This window comes from Conger conger, chromosome 4 (assembly GCF_963514075.1).
Source record: "Conger conger chromosome 4, fConCon1.1, whole genome shotgun sequence".
NCBI lineage: Eukaryota > Metazoa > Chordata > Actinopteri > Anguilliformes > Congridae > Conger > Conger conger.
The window spans coordinates 64,344,858-64,366,182 of NC_083763.1; the positions used below are offsets into that span (position 1 = coordinate 64,344,858).

General features: G+C 41.2%; 1 protein-coding gene across 8 annotated transcripts in view; it reads right to left on the reverse strand.

Moving 5' to 3' along the window:
* Positions 1-21,325, reverse strand: part of LOC133126158 (sodium/potassium-transporting ATPase subunit beta-1-interacting protein 3) — a 92,284-nt gene that overhangs the window by 49,106 nt on the left and 21,853 nt on the right. For 7 of the 8 annotated variants that reach the window (XR_009708506.1, XR_009708507.1, XR_009708508.1 and 4 more), the window contains exon 2: positions 227-364. Coding sequence is in view for 5 of the 8 variants with exons in the window: in XM_061238054.1 (XP_061094038.1) it covers positions 227-364 (138 nt within the window). In the remaining 3 variants the exon portion in view is untranslated. Of the gene's footprint in view, positions 1-226; positions 365-545; positions 652-21,325 lie in introns of those variants that run through there. The other variant, XM_061238055.1, reaches the window with a different exon arrangement.

Sequence of the window (21,325 nt, forward strand, 5' to 3'; positions counted from 1 at the left end):
AGACCTACATCCAAGGCAAACGCTTGTCATGAAATTAATTTTATAGCAAGGGGAAATACATAAGTTTGGATCACTAGACATACCAGTAAAAGCAGACTATTTGTCATTGCTGTCACCACTGGTTTTAAAAGGTGTTTGGAAATATCTCAAGACTATTAATTTCTGATCTTTCCAAATAGTGAAACATTAAGTGTGTACAGTCATACACACTTCAGTCAATACTCACCACAATGATGTATTTGGACCGATACTGAATAGTTCCAAAGAGACCCAGAATGACAACTATTATGTGAAGAAAGTTTCCCAGGATGGGAGCCCATTGGTAGCCCAGGAAATCAAATATCTGGCGCTCTAATGAAGCAAGCTGGAGAGAAAGAAAAAGATAGTGGTTAGAAAGGCCATTACTTCAAGCACATTTCAGAGACAAAAATACACTGCAGAGCACTGAACCCAATGCATAACAACTAAAACAAAAGACAGCTTGAAAGAGACACAGTTACAGGGTAAAATAACTTTTCTCATCGCAATACAGAATTAGTCTTGACCTTTCTGGGAGCATATTCACTTTGCATAAGCCCTTTTATCCTGCTTCTTCATTTGCAGCAACCTTTATCCTTTGTTAAGTATTTCAAAAACTCTTCAAACGCTAAAGCTAAAAAGCCAAAGCTTTCAGAAGGAAAGCAGAAGATTTAACAAGCAATTTGTTTATCTGTAACCCAACGTCCTGTAACTGAAGCAGTCTTTCCCAGCATTAATCACAAGTCACGCCATCACCATATCTTCTCACACCACTGTTTTTCTCTCATAATTAACAAGCCACTGTGCATAGATTTTAGACTACAAGGAGATTAGCCATCATAGTTCGGTATTGTGAAAGTTTCCTCAGATCTTTTAACGGCCTAAAATGGCCAGCTTTTAAACCCCTTAATGAAGCGCTGCAGAGGGCATTAACGGCTGGTGTTATCTTTTGGCTCCATACACTGCTCAGCTCTCACTGCATGCAGGAAGCCGGTGACCCCAGCCTCAGTGCAGGGCTAGCATACGTGCCTGCGCTGCACAGCATAGGAGGTTTAAGGCCCTGTCCAACGTGTTTGTATTAGTCTGTATCCCTGCTTTGTTCTCACACCCTGAATGAAATAAACTGCATATACCGTGCCATGACAGCCCTGCAATCCACACTGGATAATAAATAATACATTATATATTACATTAATAAAATGTGCTATGGGGCTCTGGGACAGTTGCTGTAGTCTTTTCGTTTATTGTTCTTGCCCGGGTCTCTTTGCTGACTGCATCTTACATTCTCCACGACTGTTGCAGGTGGAGGGCTGCACTGTATGGATTATGTGCACAGTTACCTGCGCTTGTTAACCTCCTGGCCCTGACTGCACCCCGGCACCACGGTGACAGAGGCCCCAGGGGAGCAGACACCGCCTGCCCCCAAATCCCACACTTCATAACCACCCTGCCCAACAGCTGCCACCAATTAGATGCAGTCAGGGACCAATGAAAACACAGCCAGCCGCCAGCGTCGCACCTGGGTCCCAGCCACTCCTTCATTATCGCTAATATCTCAGATATAAAGGGATACAGCACTCATGAATCTCGCGCAGGCCATTAAAAAGCCATCATCTCTGCACTGTCCTGTGCAGAACAACTCCATTACACTGCAATGTCAATTAGTCCGGTCAGCTGCTCACTTTCAAAAACCATTCCTCTGGCCATACTGTTTCACCCTGTGCAAATCTCATATTACACAGCTGCAATTCATTTGCACGCTTACACAGCTAGGTTCTGTCACACCAAACATAAAAAACATAATTGCGCAAACAGCCTGGGCATACGGCAAGGACAAAGGCTTAGCCTGTATACACAAAACTTGATGAGAATCCCTTTGTGACAAAAGCTATTTTAAATCCAGTTTCACATTTGCCTGATCTACATTTGCCATAATAACGAGAACCAATTCTCACAGACGTTTCATTATAATTAATGAATGGTAGCACAGCTGGTTGGTTGAATCAGGTCAGAGCACAGTAAGCCATTTCAAGTCGCTGTAAATAGAGGACTGTACTGCACTTGGGAGATCACAGCTCTCTACCATTCTAATTTAGAATAATAAAAGGCCTTATACACCCTCTCCACAGAGACAGTGTTCTCCTTTTTGACTCTCATGCTTACAAAAGACAGCCAATGCTTCATAATTTATCATAAAAAGCCTAGTGACCTTTAGCTCAAAAGTAGGTCACTATCTCACAAATGGAATGCCTTCCTACTTTTTATCGCGTCCATATATGCCCACTGAAGACAATAATGGCACTGTCATTCCTTCTGCATTCAGATTCCTTTTTTTCCAGCCTCCCCAGAAAGACAAAGAATATCCTCTGAATTAGACATGCAATTAGCAGCACTCGTGCCACATCAGAGAAGAGCTGAGGACATGGGTGCGATTAAAGCTGAAACAGAAATTGAACCATGAACCACGCGACAGGACCTTCTCCCTTTCACTCCAACTCGATTTTTAAAGGATATCCATGGCCATCATCACCAGGATCCAGCGCATTTCATTAAATGAATGACCAATTTCAGAGACTAAACAGTTCACACTTCTAAACAAAAGAATACACAACTATGGGTTTAACCCCTGAAGGCCACTGGTCAATGTGGACATCAGACCAAATATTCCGTTTCCACTGGCCAATGTGGACATCAGACCAAATATTCAGTTTCCATTGGCCAATGTGGACATCAGACCAAATATTCAGTTTCTTACTTGTGTATATTTACTTGACTATGAATATTGTACATTTCCTTTGAGTTAGAATAGATTGTGTTGGATAGATAATCTTTCTGATTTATACTTATGCTTAAATCCCTCTACAGTGCCAACTTTGAATGTTTAAATTGAAAATAATCATGCATTATCTATTTATTTTATAGATATAGTCTAAATGAATGTGTACATACTTTCCATCTAATAATTTCATAATTTCTTAATAAAAACTGTGAACACTTTCAGTTATTTTACACCTAGCTCTGACAGCACAGCAGTTCTTTTTTTGGCAGCCATTTTAATACCCGTTTATCATCACAGAGAAAATGACTGCAAAAAATCGCAGAGGATTTTGAAATGTGTTGCTCAAGGGCAAAATTTCAGACTGATAGAAATATATATTTTCCAGCGCACTCAAAGCCAGTCAATAGAGCAGCAGTAGAGCCAGCAATAAAATGACAGGAGAACAAGTGGAGCCAGAATGTTTCTATTTTCTGCAAGTTTGCTGCAAGTAAAAAGAAAATGAGAGCAGAAATTCACTGCCATTGCTTATTCATTCTGATACATATCATTTTGTTACAATGACACTGGACAGTAATACTGTATATGCCATCATACTGAACAAAAACATGATAAAAAGAAACAGTATGAAATAGCATAACTAATTAGTTATGGTGGTTCATCCTTCCGCTATTACTGAGATAACTGGAAAATTGCAGGATGTGAGATTTCTACTTATCATGCTGGTTGGTGGATTACAGTTAAAGTTGAACAGTGGCTTGCCCTGCTCTGTGAGTCGATTTCAAATGGTTCCTATCTGAATGTTCTAACTACAAAGGGGCATAACTTAACATAACTCAAAAATCCTGATCTCTGAAATCCCCAGTTAATCTTGTTGTCAACAAAAGAGTGAAAATGAAAACTCTCATACTGTATATGAGTACGATTTCAGGATGATCCGAATTTCATAAAGGCAGTAATCTTTGGAGTCCTCAGTGGACGACCCACCATATTTTGTGACACACACATACACAGTCATTTATACAACACAATAATACATGTGAGCCAGGTGGTTGTAATTCAAGATATACAGCAAGACGGATGCTGTTTATATTGGACATGAAGGCAAAACGTCATTACTGTGGGAGACGCTCACCCAGAATGGCATTGAATGCTTAAGCCAGCCAATCAGTCAGTGAGGGTGAATGTCATTTCATGGGCTGCTTCCTCAAGTCAACATCAAAAAAGCATTCATGTGCCAGCTGGATGGCACATCGCAAACCACTGCTGAGGCACCATTTGAATCAAAACTCGATGGGCATATAGTTCACATACAGTACCTTGAGCATAACTCATAGGACATGCAGTGGGAACGGAGGCAGAACGGACTGATTTGTGAATACAGATATATAAATATGAATTTGCAGAGCTTTTGGCCTTGACTCTGGTGAATGATGACACATCTTGATCCCTGCCACTGCAGCCGCCTGACAGCACATCGGCCATATTTTACATTGATCACAATCAAAGTGATGGACGAGTATAGGGGAGAGGAATGATGGATGGCACATCCCATTCTAGTGTGCGATGGCCTTACTGCTCGACTTGTGAATGTCCCTCCAGACACTCAGCCAGCTGTGGATGTGCAGAGTGCTCTGCTGTCCGCAACACCTGCCAAACTGCCAAACGCTCATCCACGAAAGGTCATCTGTCTCAAAGGTCACACCGAAGGGAACAGGGAGCCGAATTATATTCGCCATTACCATACGACCCTCACTGTGGACAAACGTGCACACAGGCAAAGGATTACATGGCTGCACAAAATCTACTCCCTTTCACGCTTTCTTCTCCCAGTGTTTGAATTGGAATTTACCGTGGTTAAGACCACATTCATTTAAATGCACTCCAATTATGTTGTAGTCAGGCCAAATGACATGTTATGGTGGTTGCCTTAAGATGTTTAATGTTTCCTTAATACCGCAGTTTGATATGTGTCCATTTCGAGCCTTAAATCAATTCAGGCCTAGTAGGAATAGTAATTTGCAAATGAAACTCTAAAATGCTGTCGGGCATAAACAAACGAGGTAATGGCCCTCAAAAGACTGGTGAACAAATGCCTGCTTCATCTGACTGCTTTCATTGTTGTTTACAAGTTTTTAAGCCAACAGCCATGTGTGCCCTTTGAAAGACTTTTAGTTTCTTTACCTTTTATCACTTGATAAAAACCGCTAGGACTTCTTATGTTTTGGCAAATACTCATTGCAATTGCAGAGTTAATGGGCTAGTGCTGTCAGAGTCATGGGTTCTGCTAATAGACTGGCTGCAATCAGGTGGTCACAAGCTGCATGTAGTGTAACAGGAAATTGAGACTCGGCTCTTTTTCACTCAACCAATCACAGACACAGGGCCTCAACAGGGAGAGAGGATCACTCCCACTGGAGGACAGGGGTGGAGGATTTGGGAGGGGTGCAGCTGCTGACGAAGTGGAAGTGTAGAAGCCGCTTGGTTGGAGCTTTGATCTGTGGGATAAGTTCCGGAAACCTTAATCTGACCGTCTGAAAACCACACATCAACCAATCCTAGGAACACAGAGGAATAAATAAATCCTCAAGTGTATGAACAAAAACACTGCTCCCATAGTGCACTGAATGCCTGAAGTCCTTAGTATGTACCCAGAATGCATTACTGTCTTTTCCGATGCTGCAAAAACCCTAATCACAGTAATGTAAACTCGCCGTGTTCCGAACAGAACACGGGGAAATGGCCGCTTCCACCAGAAGTTAATGTCCGTTCTATGGTAGTTTTTCTCCTGAGGAATGTGGTTTATGATTATGGTTGCTTATTGATTATCTCAAACACTAAAACACTTTGATTGATGTGAATTGGACCAATAATCATAGAGAAAACAACAAATAACTGCACAATGTCCCTGTGTTCAGAAGACCGTGTAAGCTCACAAAGGTCCGAACACCACCATATAAGCCTGCCCGGTTCATAGTCTCTTGTTAGCAACAGCTTCCCCACCACAATGTCACAGTGGAGCACCATTACCATGTCACTGTATGCTGAAATGGATCGTGTATGTAATTTGTCGTTGCACTGTTTGGAACATAGTGAGCTAACTTGGTGTTCAAAAAAGTGTGAGTTTCCTTTTTGACGATAAATATATACTGCTATAAAATGGCACGGCGTGTTATGGTCAAATATTGGCCATGCAGTCTCAGTATGACAGAAACAGCTCAGAATACCTATCACTGTTCCCATGGCATTGATATAGGATATACTGCTACACACTATACATGTCAAATACAGTATAGAACTGCTATGCAGGTATGTGGAGCAAAGGGTTTCTCAGATACCTCCTGGAACAAACTTCATTAATGGTTCCCATTAAAACATTTCAAACTAAATATATTCTTTATGGAAAGACTGAATCTCTAACGTTTCCAACTCAAAAAGCCAGACTTATTCGGAACTGTCGCTGTAGGAGCTAAGAGGTTTTTGGTCTGGCCAGCATGATTCTTCAGCCTGAGAAACTCCCTACAGAAAAAGCATCTTTCATCTTCATCTCAGCTCCAGTCAGCAACATGAATAATGAACAAACAGAACAAACATAACCCACAAAGTATTTTGTTGCCATGTTGCAAAGTCAGCTACAGTGTCTTTTCCAGCCGAGTAGTGTCTGACGTATTGCATTCAGCCAAAAACGAAAGACCTCTTTTTCCCTGTTGGTAGACCTTACGCACACAGCTGAAATATCTACTGCCTGAGGTCAGAGTGTGGTCTGCTGTCAATGCTGAAACTTTGTCATTTCCAACAGAATACCTCCTATTAAGTAAGAATAAGTTTAAAAGGCAGAGCTATAAAGGCATAGTCATAACGTGTCATAATGAAAGATATTATTAATCAACAGTGGATCTGTCTGATGATTGACTGAAGGAGATTTGCATTGGCTTTTAGGTTTAGTGAGCTTGTGAATTAATAACATTCAAAGTACTTCCTGTTCCTTCCATTCACTGCATCACCCCCCATAGCTTGAAAGATTACCATCTCAACAGAAACAAATTATTTATTTGGCTGAGCAAAATACTGAGAGATGTGTGAATTGTGATTTGCTCATATGGTTAATATTTTATAAAGATAAGGAACTGCTCTTTATCTTTATAAAAGATAAATTGTTCATGGCGATACTGGACAATACTTGAGCTTGACAATCAGGTTAATTACTTGAAGTAATTAAGTTTTTCTTAAGATAGCAAGATGAATTATACACCATGAACACTGTCATACAACCATACACCAACAACATGCACTGCAGCTCAGTTTTCCAAGCAAGCACAGTTTTAATCAAAGGTACTGAAAATAAAGTGACAGCACATAAAACAAACTTGAGAAATGGCAAATAAAAATATCCTTAATTATAAAGTTAATCTAGCTGAAAGCTGTCACAGAACTTTGGCTTTAGTACCTTCCATAATTATATGTGGATGTGTGTGCTGGCTTCACTGTATACACTTTTGCCTTCTGTTACCAGTTCCCACCTGTTCCCTCTTTCCATTTCCCCAGAAAGACATTTCAATGTCTCTGACCTGATCTAAAGAAACAAGCTTTAATGTGAATTATTAAGAATTATTTCTCTCTCAATATTGTGATACTGATGGTCTTAAAATCATCTTCAGTTATTATATCTCTGTTAGATGTGGCAGGGAAATTAAACCTAGTAAGAGAAAGTGTATTCAAAATTTTCATATCCTAAAGTGACATGCTAATCTGTTTACACACATCATCTGAACTGGCCACATTGTTCTGAACAAAATTATAATTTAAATACAGTGGCACACAATGGTACTTAATTTTAATTATCTGATAATTATTCATTTTGTCTAATAGGAGGAACATATGTATTTATATGATCTTAGAGGGAAAAGAATGAAAAATGAAATGAAAATACTTGAAAATGGCTGTAATCTTCATTAGCTGTGACAGAATTAAACCTTGGCAGAAAACATCATTATCGGTTTGTTTATCACAAATTAGTATCTGTCTACATCCATGGTAATGTTGTGTGGTTTATTGTCTGAGGTATCTGAACCAGCCACATTGCCCTGTTCTGCATACTAATTATTTCTGATGGAAACAATCTCTCATTGAAAGATATTTCTTAAACAATTACCTCATGTGTCATGATCCTAAAGTATCATCAATATTAATATGCATTTCCACACAAAATGGGATTGTGAGATGTGGTCAGAGATGTGGTGCCCTCCCCAACATTCCCCTCTCTCTTAGAAGTAAAGTAATTCATTTCTCAATGGCCCTTGCACACAACTCTTAGCTCAGCTGCTGGCAAATCTGAACAAGATTTAAGTCCCTGGAGATACCCTCCACTCATTTGTAATATGTCAAAAAAGCCATTTACCACCCCAGCCATCCATACACAAAAGAGCCTTCGCATGAATTAAATGTCACAGGTTTCAGATAGCAAATTCTTCAGCACTAACATAAAGACAAAAGAAGCACCTTATGCAAGGTTTGCTACTCAAACCATGTCTGAACATGACTGCTGATCACATTGGACACACTATGCTTTTTAAAACAATTAAGCAAAGGGATGGAGACAGCACATCAACACACTGCACATATGACAGGGGGCGACGTGGCTCAGGCAGTAAGAGCAGTCGTCTGGCAGTCGGAGGGTTGCCGGTTCGACCCCCCGCCCAGGCTGTGTCGAAGTGTCCCTGAGCAAGACACCCAACCCCCAAATGCTCCTGATGAGCTGGTCGGCGCATTGCATGGCAGCCAATCGCCGTTGGTGTGTATGGGTGTGTATGGGTGAATGAGAAGCATCAATTGTACAGCGTTTGGATAAAAGCGCTATATAAATGCCAACCACTTACCATGACACACACTGAGGAACTTCCGGCATACTGTCCAGTACCTGCATTGTTATAGTGATTTTAATATAATGTATAATATTATTCACGTATCCTTTCAATGACCTTACCGTGACCAATGAGTTTGTCAGCAGCATGGCACACAAGTTCATGGCCACTCGGAAGACAACAAGTTGGGTACAGAGGTCACCGAAACTCAAAGAGAGCTTGTGACACTGTCAAACATTGGGTTTGTTGTTATTTCCATGATAAATTTAAAAGTGAAAGATGCAAAGGTTCAAAGGCCAAAGGCTCACGTGGCTCAAACGGACTAGTTTTGGAGAACGAATCTTCCACCTAAAGGGGGAACTCACTCCCCCTTTGTACATGCATTCATTTGCTGTAGGTACCTGTAGGTAATGGAATGCCTGCTTTGGCACTTCACGAGTGCCCAATGAGGACTGAGCAGGAAGAATCTGATGGTAGAGATACCATGATGGATTATACAGATTGTCTGTCCTTTGGCAAGACAGAGGACAGACAGCAAAGAAACTGGACAGCCGCTCTCCATCAATGCAAAGAAAAACAGGACCTGCAATGCACTGTGGATAATAGAGACATGCTGGAAGGCCAATTACTACAGCAACATGAAATCTGAACTGTCAGTCAAACAGGCAGCGCCGCCACACTGGCTGTTCTCGCAATCGACGGGCCGCTCAGTCACCTTCAGATTGCCAACTCAGGTGTTTTTCGCCCAAGACGGAAAGGACAATTAGCAGCATTACACTTTGAAGTCAAACATTATCCTGAACTGAGAAATGTGAATGCCAATATCAACAAGCTGTCAGTCTGAAAAGCGGAGTGGAAATTCAGAGCTGTGGCAATGAGGCGGCGATATGACTATTCACAATGCTGTCAGAATGAGGCTGCAGAGTCAGTAGTGGAGACAGAGTTCCAATCATGGGCGTACAGCAGAAACGTGTGGGTGGACCAGGGGGGAGATTGAGATCATGGACTTGGGGAGAACCCTTTTTTTGGGTGGTGAACCAATCAGAAACTTGGGGCACCCTGGACAGTGTGCCTTTTTCATCACAATTTCATGAGCTAAATACGACAAGAATCCTCTTTTTGAGTAGATATAATAATTTATACTCATTTTACATTTAAACATAATTTCTTAGTTATATAGTCCATGCTGTATGTATTTCATACAAGGACGGAAGGAAATACTCAGTAAAAAATGTGCTCATGCGAGGAGATGTTTGAAGTGCAAACAAGTACTGCATGACCTCGTTATTGCCAAATGTCTTAAAATAGCTGAAATTGCAAAAGTGTGATACCACAGACATACTGTAGCAGCACTCCACCGTTTGCTGTCTTCCATGTGATATTGAAGGCAGTAAGGCAGTAATTTGCTATTGAAGGCAGTTTGCAATTTTGTGGCATTTGCTTCCATCCCCTGGATGTTTTCAAACTAGAACAATGTACTGAGGTTTACTTAAAAAAAGTAAGTGAAACATTCCTTTATTTTTGGCTCATAAAAGGTCAGGTTTTCAATCTACTATGTAGAGCAGCGCACTGTGGTTCACTTCAAAAATGTAAGTGAAACATTCCCTTATTTCACTCATAAAAGATCTGGTTCATTGCACAGACGCATTCTAATTTAATCACATATAATTTGGTATTCTGTTTAGTTATTTATATTGCCAATTACTGCAAATTACTTTAGCAGATCCTCCAAAGTGCTGAATTCCATTTCACTTGGAGATGCTAAAGCAAACAGAGTCGCTTCAGCACTAAGTGCACCCGAGGCAGCAGGACACTTCTGAAGAGCCACTTCCAGTCTGGTCCGTCAGAGTTCACGACCAATGGAATTGCTTGGAATCCATCTAGGTGCTGAAATATTCAGCTGCTGTGTAAGAGAAAACAAGCATGCACATAATGCTACACACAGAGAAATGGGCATTGTTTTTTGAAGGGTGCCACAGCTCTTTCCCCAAACTTCCCCTGCTTGAATTAAATGTGAAATGTGGCAAATCTTGCACCAGAATGGTTGACGCTAAAATTTAGTTTTTAGTACCACAAAAATTGAAAGTATTCATATTAACAATGAACAAAGTGCATTCCCTCAAAAAGCTACTATACTTGGTTCCCAATTCCAGAAATTCTTGTGCATGATGTTTTTCAGTCATTAGACCCTTTTAGTGAGCTATTTAATATGCTAATTTTTCAAGAAGCAAAGACTAATCAAGAGCACAATATTTTGGTATTCGCATCTAAAATAGTTCCAACCTCCTTTCTGAAAATAGGTGTTTTTTTCTTCATCCGCAGCTGCTTGGCAGACTTTTATATGGGAAACTATTATTGCAAGACCTGGATTTTAAATATAGATCACAAGGCTTCCTATTGCCCACAGCAAATAATGAGCTGTATTCAGATGCTGGAGTAGCGAGCGCAAGCCTGTGATCTTACCTTTTTGAAGACAAACAGAAAGCGTACGCACATGCGACGTTTCTGTAAGAGAGAGTGAGCTGCATCAAAAGCAGAGTGAACGCCTGCATATTCCACAGCACAGGGATCATGTTAACAACACATCTAGTATTCACACACAAAGCCTGAACACACAGGCCTGTCAGCAAATTATATACACATACAGTATTTACTTCTGCTGACCTGAAGTATTTAACTACAACAAGGCGTTTAAGGGATGGACATCTAGGAAGTATTCTTCAGTAGACTGAAGCTGACTCAACCCTATGAGAGATACAGTACCCCTACTGAGTGCAAAGAGGAATATTAACCCTCAAGCAATCACGCAGGCATCTCGTGCTGGGGAGAGCTCCATTCGTGCTTGGGGAGAACTGACAGGGAAAGTAGACAGAAATACACTCTCAATCCCCTTTCATCATACAGTCACTTCATTCTCAATGGTTCACTGTTAGAACAGGAGCGGGCACAGGGGAGAATATGAAAATGGAGGTGCTTGATTTAATGCCTTTTCCAGTAATTAACATAAACTGCAATCCATGTGAACTTTGAAACTACGGATCAGAGTTTAAAAACAGCACACAGAACAGCGCATCGTGTGGTACACCAACACCTACGTGTTTTACATGTGTCAGGTATGTGCACATGTGTGGGTGATGTTTAACATTCAGAGGTACAGTAAAGGCAGATATAGCTGAAACGTGGGAATGGTCAGAAAAGCCCACGTCTGGAGCTGTGGAGTCTCCTGGGCCACTCCTCCGGGCTTTGCTGCTCTTTCATCTGGCTGTTCAGATAATTGCACCGCCCGGATTGGTATGCTTTGAGGTTTCAAAGGGTCAAATGACAAGTGAGCCTAATTTCAAACATGACACCAGCTTTGCAGCTCCTTAAGTGTGACCAGGGTTTGAGAGATTCTCTTTGACTGGGATGTAATTGATTAGCACGACTGTGGCCTTCAGATCACATCCTATCAGTCTCCACCAGTTCCGTGCTTAAATAGTTTCACCTAAATAAATCTCTACACAGTTGATAGTAGTGGTAAGGCTCTTAAATATGGTTTACAATTAAATGAAAGTGGGTTTTTTTGTCATAAACACAATTTGGACAGTTAATAACAATAAATCCTACCTCAAATTTCATAGCTGGATTAAATGATGACCGTAATCACTGGCATGAAATATTTGATACATTGTACGCATACAGTACTGTAGGTCATAGCCATACTAGTGCGATCTCCAGAAAATAGAACCACATAATCATATGTGGTTGTGGTAATGTATTAAACATCACCATGAAAGACCATCACAGCTAAGCCCAGAGATTGTGTTGGTATATGATAATAGAGTTCAATCAGAGAACAAATACTAATGAGTGAAAATATGAAGGTATTATGTCTTCACATTTTCTGTTGACTCACCTAGATGACTGCATTCACACATTCATGATTTTTGGGTGGATTTGAAATTTCTTGCTTCAAGCTGAAAAGCTATTGATGGAGCAAATTGTCAAATTAAATCCATCAATGTGCGCAATAACACGTAAAATGAAAGATGAATGGATCATCTTATTTGCTCACAACCAGCATATTGAGCTGGACCACGTAAATGAATGGGACAAACCTATTGGGAGCGTATGGAAGAGGACTTATCTTCACGGAACATGTGGAAGTCAAAAGATGTACAGTATATTTCATTGTCAGTGTATTGTTAAGAATACAAATGCTGATGTTGGAAAGTTTTTATTATTCCCTGTATGTTTTAGTAGATAAAAACTCCCTTTATGTTGAGTTTTCCTTTAAATGACTGAGACGTTGGATGCTGGGAATGGTTATATTTGAAAGGAGGATGTTTCTTTCAATCTCGTATGATTTACCAGAGGGAGCTGATATATGGCACCATGTCTATGGGAAGATTTCATTCCCCAAACAATCACAGCTTTTGTTCTCAGTTACATGTTGCTGCTGGTACCCCATCCACCTCGGAGTTGTCATGGCAACAGCCATTGCTACCATTTGACTTCATTAGGCGAACAGAATGCCTGTGTGTTTTCTATGTAAAGCAGCGAAATCTGAAATAAGATTGCAAAAATGCAGGAATGCAGGAACAAGAAACATGTGGCTTTGCAGTTTCAGCATTTCCTGTTACTTATTGACTTATTGTCACACAATGACATTTCTTTATTAAAGAATTAAACAAAAGAGGCTGGACTCAAGTCCACTAATCAGTAGCACAACACTAATACAGAAACAGACGCAGCCAATGAAAGACGAGAGGCTAAACACTCCCAACATCCACCTGTCTAACAGCAGATCTCCTGCAGAAGCACAAAGGAAGACTCTCTCTCTCTCTCTCTCTCTCTCTCTCTCTCTCTCTCTCTCTCTCTCTCTCTCTCTCTCTCTCTCTCTCTCTCTCTCTCTCTCTCTCTCTCTCTCTCTCTCTCTCTCTCTCTCTCTCTCTCTCTCTCTCTCTCTCTCTCTCTCTCTTCATCCCTCCTCTTTTGGGGAAACAGGAGCAAACGGTCTGTCTAACAGTTTGAAATCTATAAACAGGGCCTGACCCCTTCACTAATAAATGGAGCAACAAGCCGTCTCTCAAGGCTGGCTGAAGGGTACAGCAAGTGCAGCAAATTTGACATTACGTCCACATGCACAGTGAAGATAATTCCTATTCCAAACACTCCTACTAGAGCAATGGAAGTTAGTTAGTCAAGGTTACAGCAGCATTGTCTATCTAGGACTTGAACCCAGATCTGCCTGGTTATAAGTCTCATGTCCCTTTACAAGCTTTCTTCCATTTTCTCTTCATTCTATTTGGGTCAAATTCTCTTTATTCCTGTTCCCACAATCCCCCCGAATTTCAGCAAACTGGATCTAAAATAAATCTATTAGAAACATGATGGGCGTTATTTTCAGCGTAAAGGGATGATTGATGTACAATGTTGAATGTGACATATTGTCATTTCAGCTCAATACCAAACAACATTGAAAATTCTAAAAATTAGGGCATTTAATTCATTCGGTATTCTAATGCAATTCACCCAAACCTGACTTTGACATGCAAATTGTTCCATTTTGCCCACACAGTGTATGATTTTTGTATTATTATATTCTGCAAAATTGCAGTATTTGTATGATTATTTTCATGAATATAAATCAATGCCCCAATGAGCACTGTGAAATCTGAGCAAGCTTACTGTGCAACCTCTGATTCTTCCAGGGACTTGGGGGAAGTGCTGATGGACGTATTTCATATGAAAACAGTTTGGCCTGAATTCCTGGCGTACGTTATCGATCACACGGCGGGCAGCCACTGACCGGAGGAGAGGCGGCTAATTAACTGAAACGGCCAGCGCTGCCCTGGAGCACACATCAGAGCGCATTGTGCTCCAGATGATTGTCATGCTAATGCATTAGCGCTGGTGTGTGTACCGCTTGCATGGTTGCCATGGGTACGTTACTGCCTAAACCCCCCCCCCCCTCCCAACCCACCCCCAAACGCTCCAGCCCTCCACCCAGTGAGCAGCCTGCGAACAGAATGCCCTGCCCCGCCACAGAAGGGAACAATGGGGTGTTTTCTAATCTGGGGAGAGCTGGACATCATTAGCCCTCCTGCTCAGTGGGACTCTTCCCGTGCCCATTGACCAAGCTCCCCAGCTGCCATTGTTGTGCAAATCGGTGTTCCACAGGACGACCTTTTATGCTACAGATTCAGTCACAACAACTCGAGGAAGAGAGGCGCATCCAACTGTTGTCGCCCTCTGTGGCGACAAATACATTCAGCTTGTCTTTCATTTTTTTCCCTTTTCTTCTCAGATTTATACGATTTGCTCACCCCCCCCCCCCCCCCCATCATCACCCTCTGAAAGATGAAGGACACAGACAGAACAGGATACCCCTGGCTATGGGAGAAAAACAAACAGCTGTTGTGTGTATGAAGTCAGCTGACCAGAAGTGACTTCAGATGACGTTGCTAGGCCCATAAAGCCTGACCAGGCAGGAAGTCTCACTCCAATCGTATAAAAAAAACATCACATTTCACCTCAATGACAGCTCTACCCTGCCACTTCCTCCCATGTTTGGTAACACCCTCTCGTCTTCCAACAGCCTCCAGTGCCCTCTTTTGTAATGTAAAAAAGAGAGAAAGGTCAGCTGCATTGGCTGGACTCCTCTGTATGCATTGTGTGCATGAAAACGCATCTCATTTACAAAAGCACTCGGTGAATCTGCAGGAAAACACCCACCCTTTGACACTGTCTAAGAAGAACACGGTGCAGCTTGCTGCTGAACTAAACGTATCTGCTCACCCAGCTGCAGCCATATCTCAATTACAGAAATAATTGTTTTTGGCCAATAGGCCCTATCTGTAGGTGTTCAGCAAGCATTCGAATAACCGGCGTCACTGATAGCAGAGACTGAAGAGACATTTTTCTACTGAGATACACAGCCTTGTGCATCAGCACTGATGGTAATTAATTACTATAAGCAGCAAAGGGAAGAGGGCAGTTTACCATGATACACCTTAATAGATTCCCCACAAGAAGGATTCCACTGTCAGAGGCTGCCGCATCTTTCACCACAATGCAAAGCAAATTTAGTTTTCACTTAGTGACACAAAAGCTAGAACACAAGGCTGTTTTCTTTTTTTAGAGGGATCCTATTTATCTCCCTGGCAATTTCCCTGAAAAAACAAGCCAGTACCACAGATAAATTCATATCAATACTGCCCTCAGCCCCCCGTCTTCCCTAAATCAATCAGGACATGCATCTGGAATCACAGTAGCTTAATTTAACCCCTTAAGTCCCGGTGTGGGTTTTTTTTGCATTTATTGTTTTTTAAATGCTGTGATTTTCAATCAAAATGGTAGCAGGATATACCTCTGTATAACCTATTTTAAGATGTTATTGCTTTAGCGAAAACAGTTATGTAACATGTGGGTGGAAAAACGTGGGAATGGACCTAATTTCGGAAATCCACAGACTACACGCACCAAGGTAATGTCAGTGTTTAGAGTAATATTTAGAGTAATTCTGACTCTTGGAAAACAAAGCCCAAAGGGTTGCCTTTCAGAAGAGACCAGGATTATGCCTGTCGTGTGGTCAAGAATATTTTATTTTGGTTATGTCATTTTGAAGCTTGTGTTAAGAAAAGGGGGCGATACTTACAGTAAGGGGTTAAACATCTACAGTGATTGGATTAAATGTACTTACTGTGTTACTATATTTAGCACATTTAAATTGTTATAGTAAGTTACTGTAGTTCATTTCAATTTGGAAAAAGTACAAATGTTTTGGACATGAGAAAATATTATATATTGCATATAGTATGGACATGAATTCCAGTCTGTAGGAAGAACAGCATGATGAGGATACACACCACTGAAACCCATTTGCTAATTTCTGCTATATTGGGATGACATCACTAATGTGAAAAGTGATAATTTATTCTTACATGTCTCCCAGCGGACAGCCTGCAACACATTAATATAATAGCCTGTCATATCTCCCATAATGTATAGCTGAGGAAGCCATCAGAGCATCTGTAGATCATTACAGCTATTCACAAAACATGCATTAAGCTCAACTTGTATTAAGCTCTTTTTGTTTTGAACCCTGAACAAGATTCAACATTTTGGTAACAGTGCCAGAGTCACTGTCTGTAAGGGAAAACAGGTTTCCTCTGAATGTACTTCTCACCTACTGCATAGCTAGGGCAAACTGAGAAAATGCACAAACCACCGATTTCACCTTTTCACCACTTTGCAATGTGGACACTAACATGGTAACTTATAAATATGGGACAGAGGGCCAAGTGACAGAGATGGTTGTGCTCCTATTTGGCTGTGCAAGACTGAAGATAAATTAGAGTCGAGAGATGCTATTCTGTCACTTCATATGAAAAAGGAGGTACACTCATAAAAATGAGTTAATCTGTGGTCAAGTTGCCTCTCCCCCTACGATTTAAGGATGATTCAATTCAACCAATATTGACAGGACTGTACATTTTTGCATTCAGTGTGACACTGCCACAAAAATTCAGCTATCAGCTATATTTACTCAGCTTGTTGTTTTTATTTAGAATGTTTTATTAAATGTAATTTGCAAAGGCCAATTGGTCACTTTGTTCTTTCAAATATTGTACAACATGACAACAAATACAATTTAATCATGACATAATTTGACAACCATGATATTAGTGGTAATAGCCTAGAAGGTATTCATGTCAGTGAGACAGAAGAAATAGAGAGGGATGTACAGTTTCTGACATGCTTGATTTTAAGAAATGCACACCTCATCTGGTAACATGATCCTGCTGCAAAAGCAGGGGCTTATTATTGATCATGGAGTGCTTCACAAAAACACAATAACATCAGATACTGAGTGGGGGAGCAGGCATTTTCTGTGACTCCTTCGATAAACAATCGTATTGCCCTTCACTGTAGAGATCTCTTTTTTCTTTTTTATACATATAGCTCTCCAGAGATGTATCAGAGAGCATGTGTGTGAGAGAGAGAAAGAGGGAGATAGAAAGATAGATATAGAGAGAGAGAGAGAGAGACAGACAGAGAGCAAAGCTGGCAATGCTGTGAAGGTCCAAGGGGAAAAAACCTCCACCTGCAAGATAGCCACGGTCACCGAGAGCAGATTCCTCAAAGATGCACATTTTCACAACCTTGCGAGCAGCCATCCTCACAGAATCAGGCCAGAAAAAAAACTCAGCTTTCAAAAGACAGGAAAATTCAGCCTTTCCCCATAAAATGGCCATCCTTCAGGCGTTTCTTCCACAGAAAGAAGCCGTAGCAGGAGACAACATGAAGGGTAAAAGCGAGTTTATCACGCGCATCCTATCACATCCAATTGCTGGAAAAGTTTGGAGGGAACATCTCTTTAAGTGCTGCATTCTGAGGGAGAGAAATTACACAGCTATAATAGAGCACTTTCTCATATATTTATGTCCCTCAATGAACATACAGTATATACTGTATACTGCAGTATGTATACTGTATATATACAGTGGGCTCCAGAGATCTGCATCCTTTAAGTACTTCAGAAACTGCTGATCTCCTGGGACACACACAACAGTCTCTAGAGTTTGGTTCGAAAAACAAGAAATAGCAACAGTTCTGCAGGCAAAAATGCGTTGTTACTGAGAGAGGTCAGATGAGATGGGCCAGACTGCAAATAACCATGCACAACATCAGTGGTATGCAAAAGAGCATCTCTGAACACACAACATGTCAAACCTCAAACTGGATAGGCTACAGCAGCAGAGTCGAAGTATAATAAATAGCTAATCAAGTGCTCACTGAGGGTAGATTGTAAGTTACGTTGTTTATTATATGCAACCATTTTTCTTCGTTTATATCAAGGCGCCAATCATTCTGGACCGGCCTGTATGTGTGTGTGTGTGTGTGTGTGTGTAGTAGTAGTAGTAGTAGCAGCAGTAGTCAGATTAGTTAATGCAAATTATAAAATATTCCCAGTATCAATGTCAAGCTCCCAGAGAAAGAGCAATTCTATCAGTTCACTTCAGTCTTAAACTCCCTATAAACACATTATTATGAAGTATTGCACCACCTAGTCTCTTCAACATTCTCAATCAACTGCATCCCTCAACTCATATTACACTCCGGAGACACAGTAATCTCTTTGATATAGCGCAACATTATGCCTTCCTTTATTTTTCTCAGTTTGGGCCGATTCATGCGCTTTCAAAAACTGTGCTAATAAGCCAAAGTCTGGTTCAGTTGCAACTTCTGGAGATGACAGTACCAATCTATTTTCTGGGTGGATGGCAGCGCCATTAATTTGTTAACATCCATTTCAGCTGTCATCCCTGCCTACTCTGTTCCATCTCCCTTCAGGGATTCAATGCCACCTCCTTAACACATCCTGGCACTGGGCCAAACAGTGAGGAAAAAAGCACAAAGGGAAACCAAATAAAGTGTCTATCTGAAATAAAACTGCAGCTGAAATGTATCTGCCTTGGGATAGAGAAGTTTTTTTTCTGTTGAGGACCCCTTTCTGACCCCGACACTAGTGTCTCTAAGACCCAAGGGTGAACTGCCTGACAGCATTCTGTTCAAGTTGTAGTCGGTAGAACAAATCTCACTGTGCAGCAAGTAACTAGAGTCTAGGACTAGAGTCACATGGGGCATAAGAAGAGTGAAAATTAGATCATTTTGTGTCACTATATACCCCAAACCCATCTTATTATGTAGCGTTCTGGGGAGCCTTAGCATGAACCATAATGAGGTGTCACCTAAACATTCATGTCTCGATGATGGAAGAGCCCCTTTCCACTCTACATGTACGTATAGCATTAGCAGGTACAGTATTTATAGCCTCCTGAGACCCAGGAATTCATTTCAGTCCCTTATAGGGGACATCAGTCATTTACGACATGGTCTTCATCTCAAAAACACTAAAACATATTTGATTATGCTGAAACCTACACTAAATAAAAAATTCAATAAAAATCTAAAAAATTATATTTTGGAAAATATTTTCATTGCAACACACTTTTTGCCACCTAAGTTACTTGTATTATGTAAAACAATTAAAAGCCTGAAAACTTTTTTTTCTGCCAGGTTATAGTCATTTTTGTCCAGTCACATGGTATGCTGTACTCCAAGAGGTATAAAGTTGGTATATTCCAAAAGGCATACAGTTGAGTGCATTATTGAGGTGATGGCCATGGGACATCTACAACATAGAGTAGTTTAGATCTACAAGGAATTGTGACAGCACACATGGAAATTGAGACAGCGCTGAGAAACATTGCATTAGCTCTGTTAAAACAACAGGTGTACGGCGTATCACCCTGAAATCTGGATGAGCCAGGAATCTTCCACAGACAAGAATCCCTGCGGCAATAGGAAGCACGCGGAAGTGGGGGGAAGCCCACAGCCAGCAGGTCCACATTGTCCTGAGTGAATATAGCACGGTGTTCAATTATCCCAGGACATCACATCGACACACCCATTCGTTTTCCCAGGCTGTGTAAAGCCACGTAACGCGAGGACGGTCCTCCCTGGCACCACGCCATGCGGCGCTCCATACATATTCAAACGTGTCCGAGCGCTCAGTCTGAAGAGGGGCATGGCGCATCCCAGTCTCCGCTCCTCCAGGGAAAAGGAACGCTATTCCCTGCTCGTGTCACCTCTCAGACTGAGATCTGAGCCCACGTCTGCCCCGTGTGACATATGACTCAGGATACTGAGGAGCGCACGTTTAGCTGTAAACACAATCCGCCCTTTGATTAATCCTTTCATTCCTACAGCGGGCATCTTCATTCCACGGTCTGCCCATGTGCCGACAGCCTGCATTATTCATGAGCTCCACTGTGCTCGCCCGGCTGTCCTTTATAACTTTGCAGCTCGGAGTTTGCATCCGTTGGTTGCCATGGAAGTAATCCCAGGAGTTCACAGGAACCCCCCCCCATCCTCTGCCCAGCCCCCATCTCTCCCCACACCACCTTTTAAAGCTAAATATTGTCTACCCACAATTCCTTGCAGTAAATGCAAAGGTCATCAGATGGAATGTGTTCTATACAGTCTTCAATCACACAGAGTGATTCAATAATTCATATTGTATTCCCTGTGCATTTCCATGTTCAAATAAAAGGAAATGAATACCAATAAGGGAGCGAAATCACACAAACATGATGGTTTTATTTCCTGTTTGAATGTGCCAGCAGTGTGAATGTGGCAGATTTATAAATAGCAGACATTAATGTAATCATGCTTCAGGACACATTATTCAAATGTGGTCTGCTAACTGACATTTTCTCATTGTTTATCCAAACATATTTGCATTTCTAATGGGAAAAGAAAACAAAAGTGACAGAACTGAAATCCCCATTAATGCACTTTTTTGTTTGAAGCAGAGCACACCATATAACTATATGATATGACTTCCAGGCTTGTGAGTGGGACAATTAAACAGGCAGCTGAGGCTATATTATTCACAAGATCTCACAGCAGGTTTGGAGACTGCTTCCTCTGATCCTCACAGTTCAATTAATCACAAGCTGACACATTTTCCCAATTTCCCAAGAATTTATTTTATTGCCAGTCAAACTATGAGATTTTTTTACTGCAAAGTGAGGGGGTACAGACTTTCCCCCCGCTGTTGTCAGAGTTCCATCATGCATCACAGCAATGTTTGCAACATTTTGCTAATCACGACTTTTAT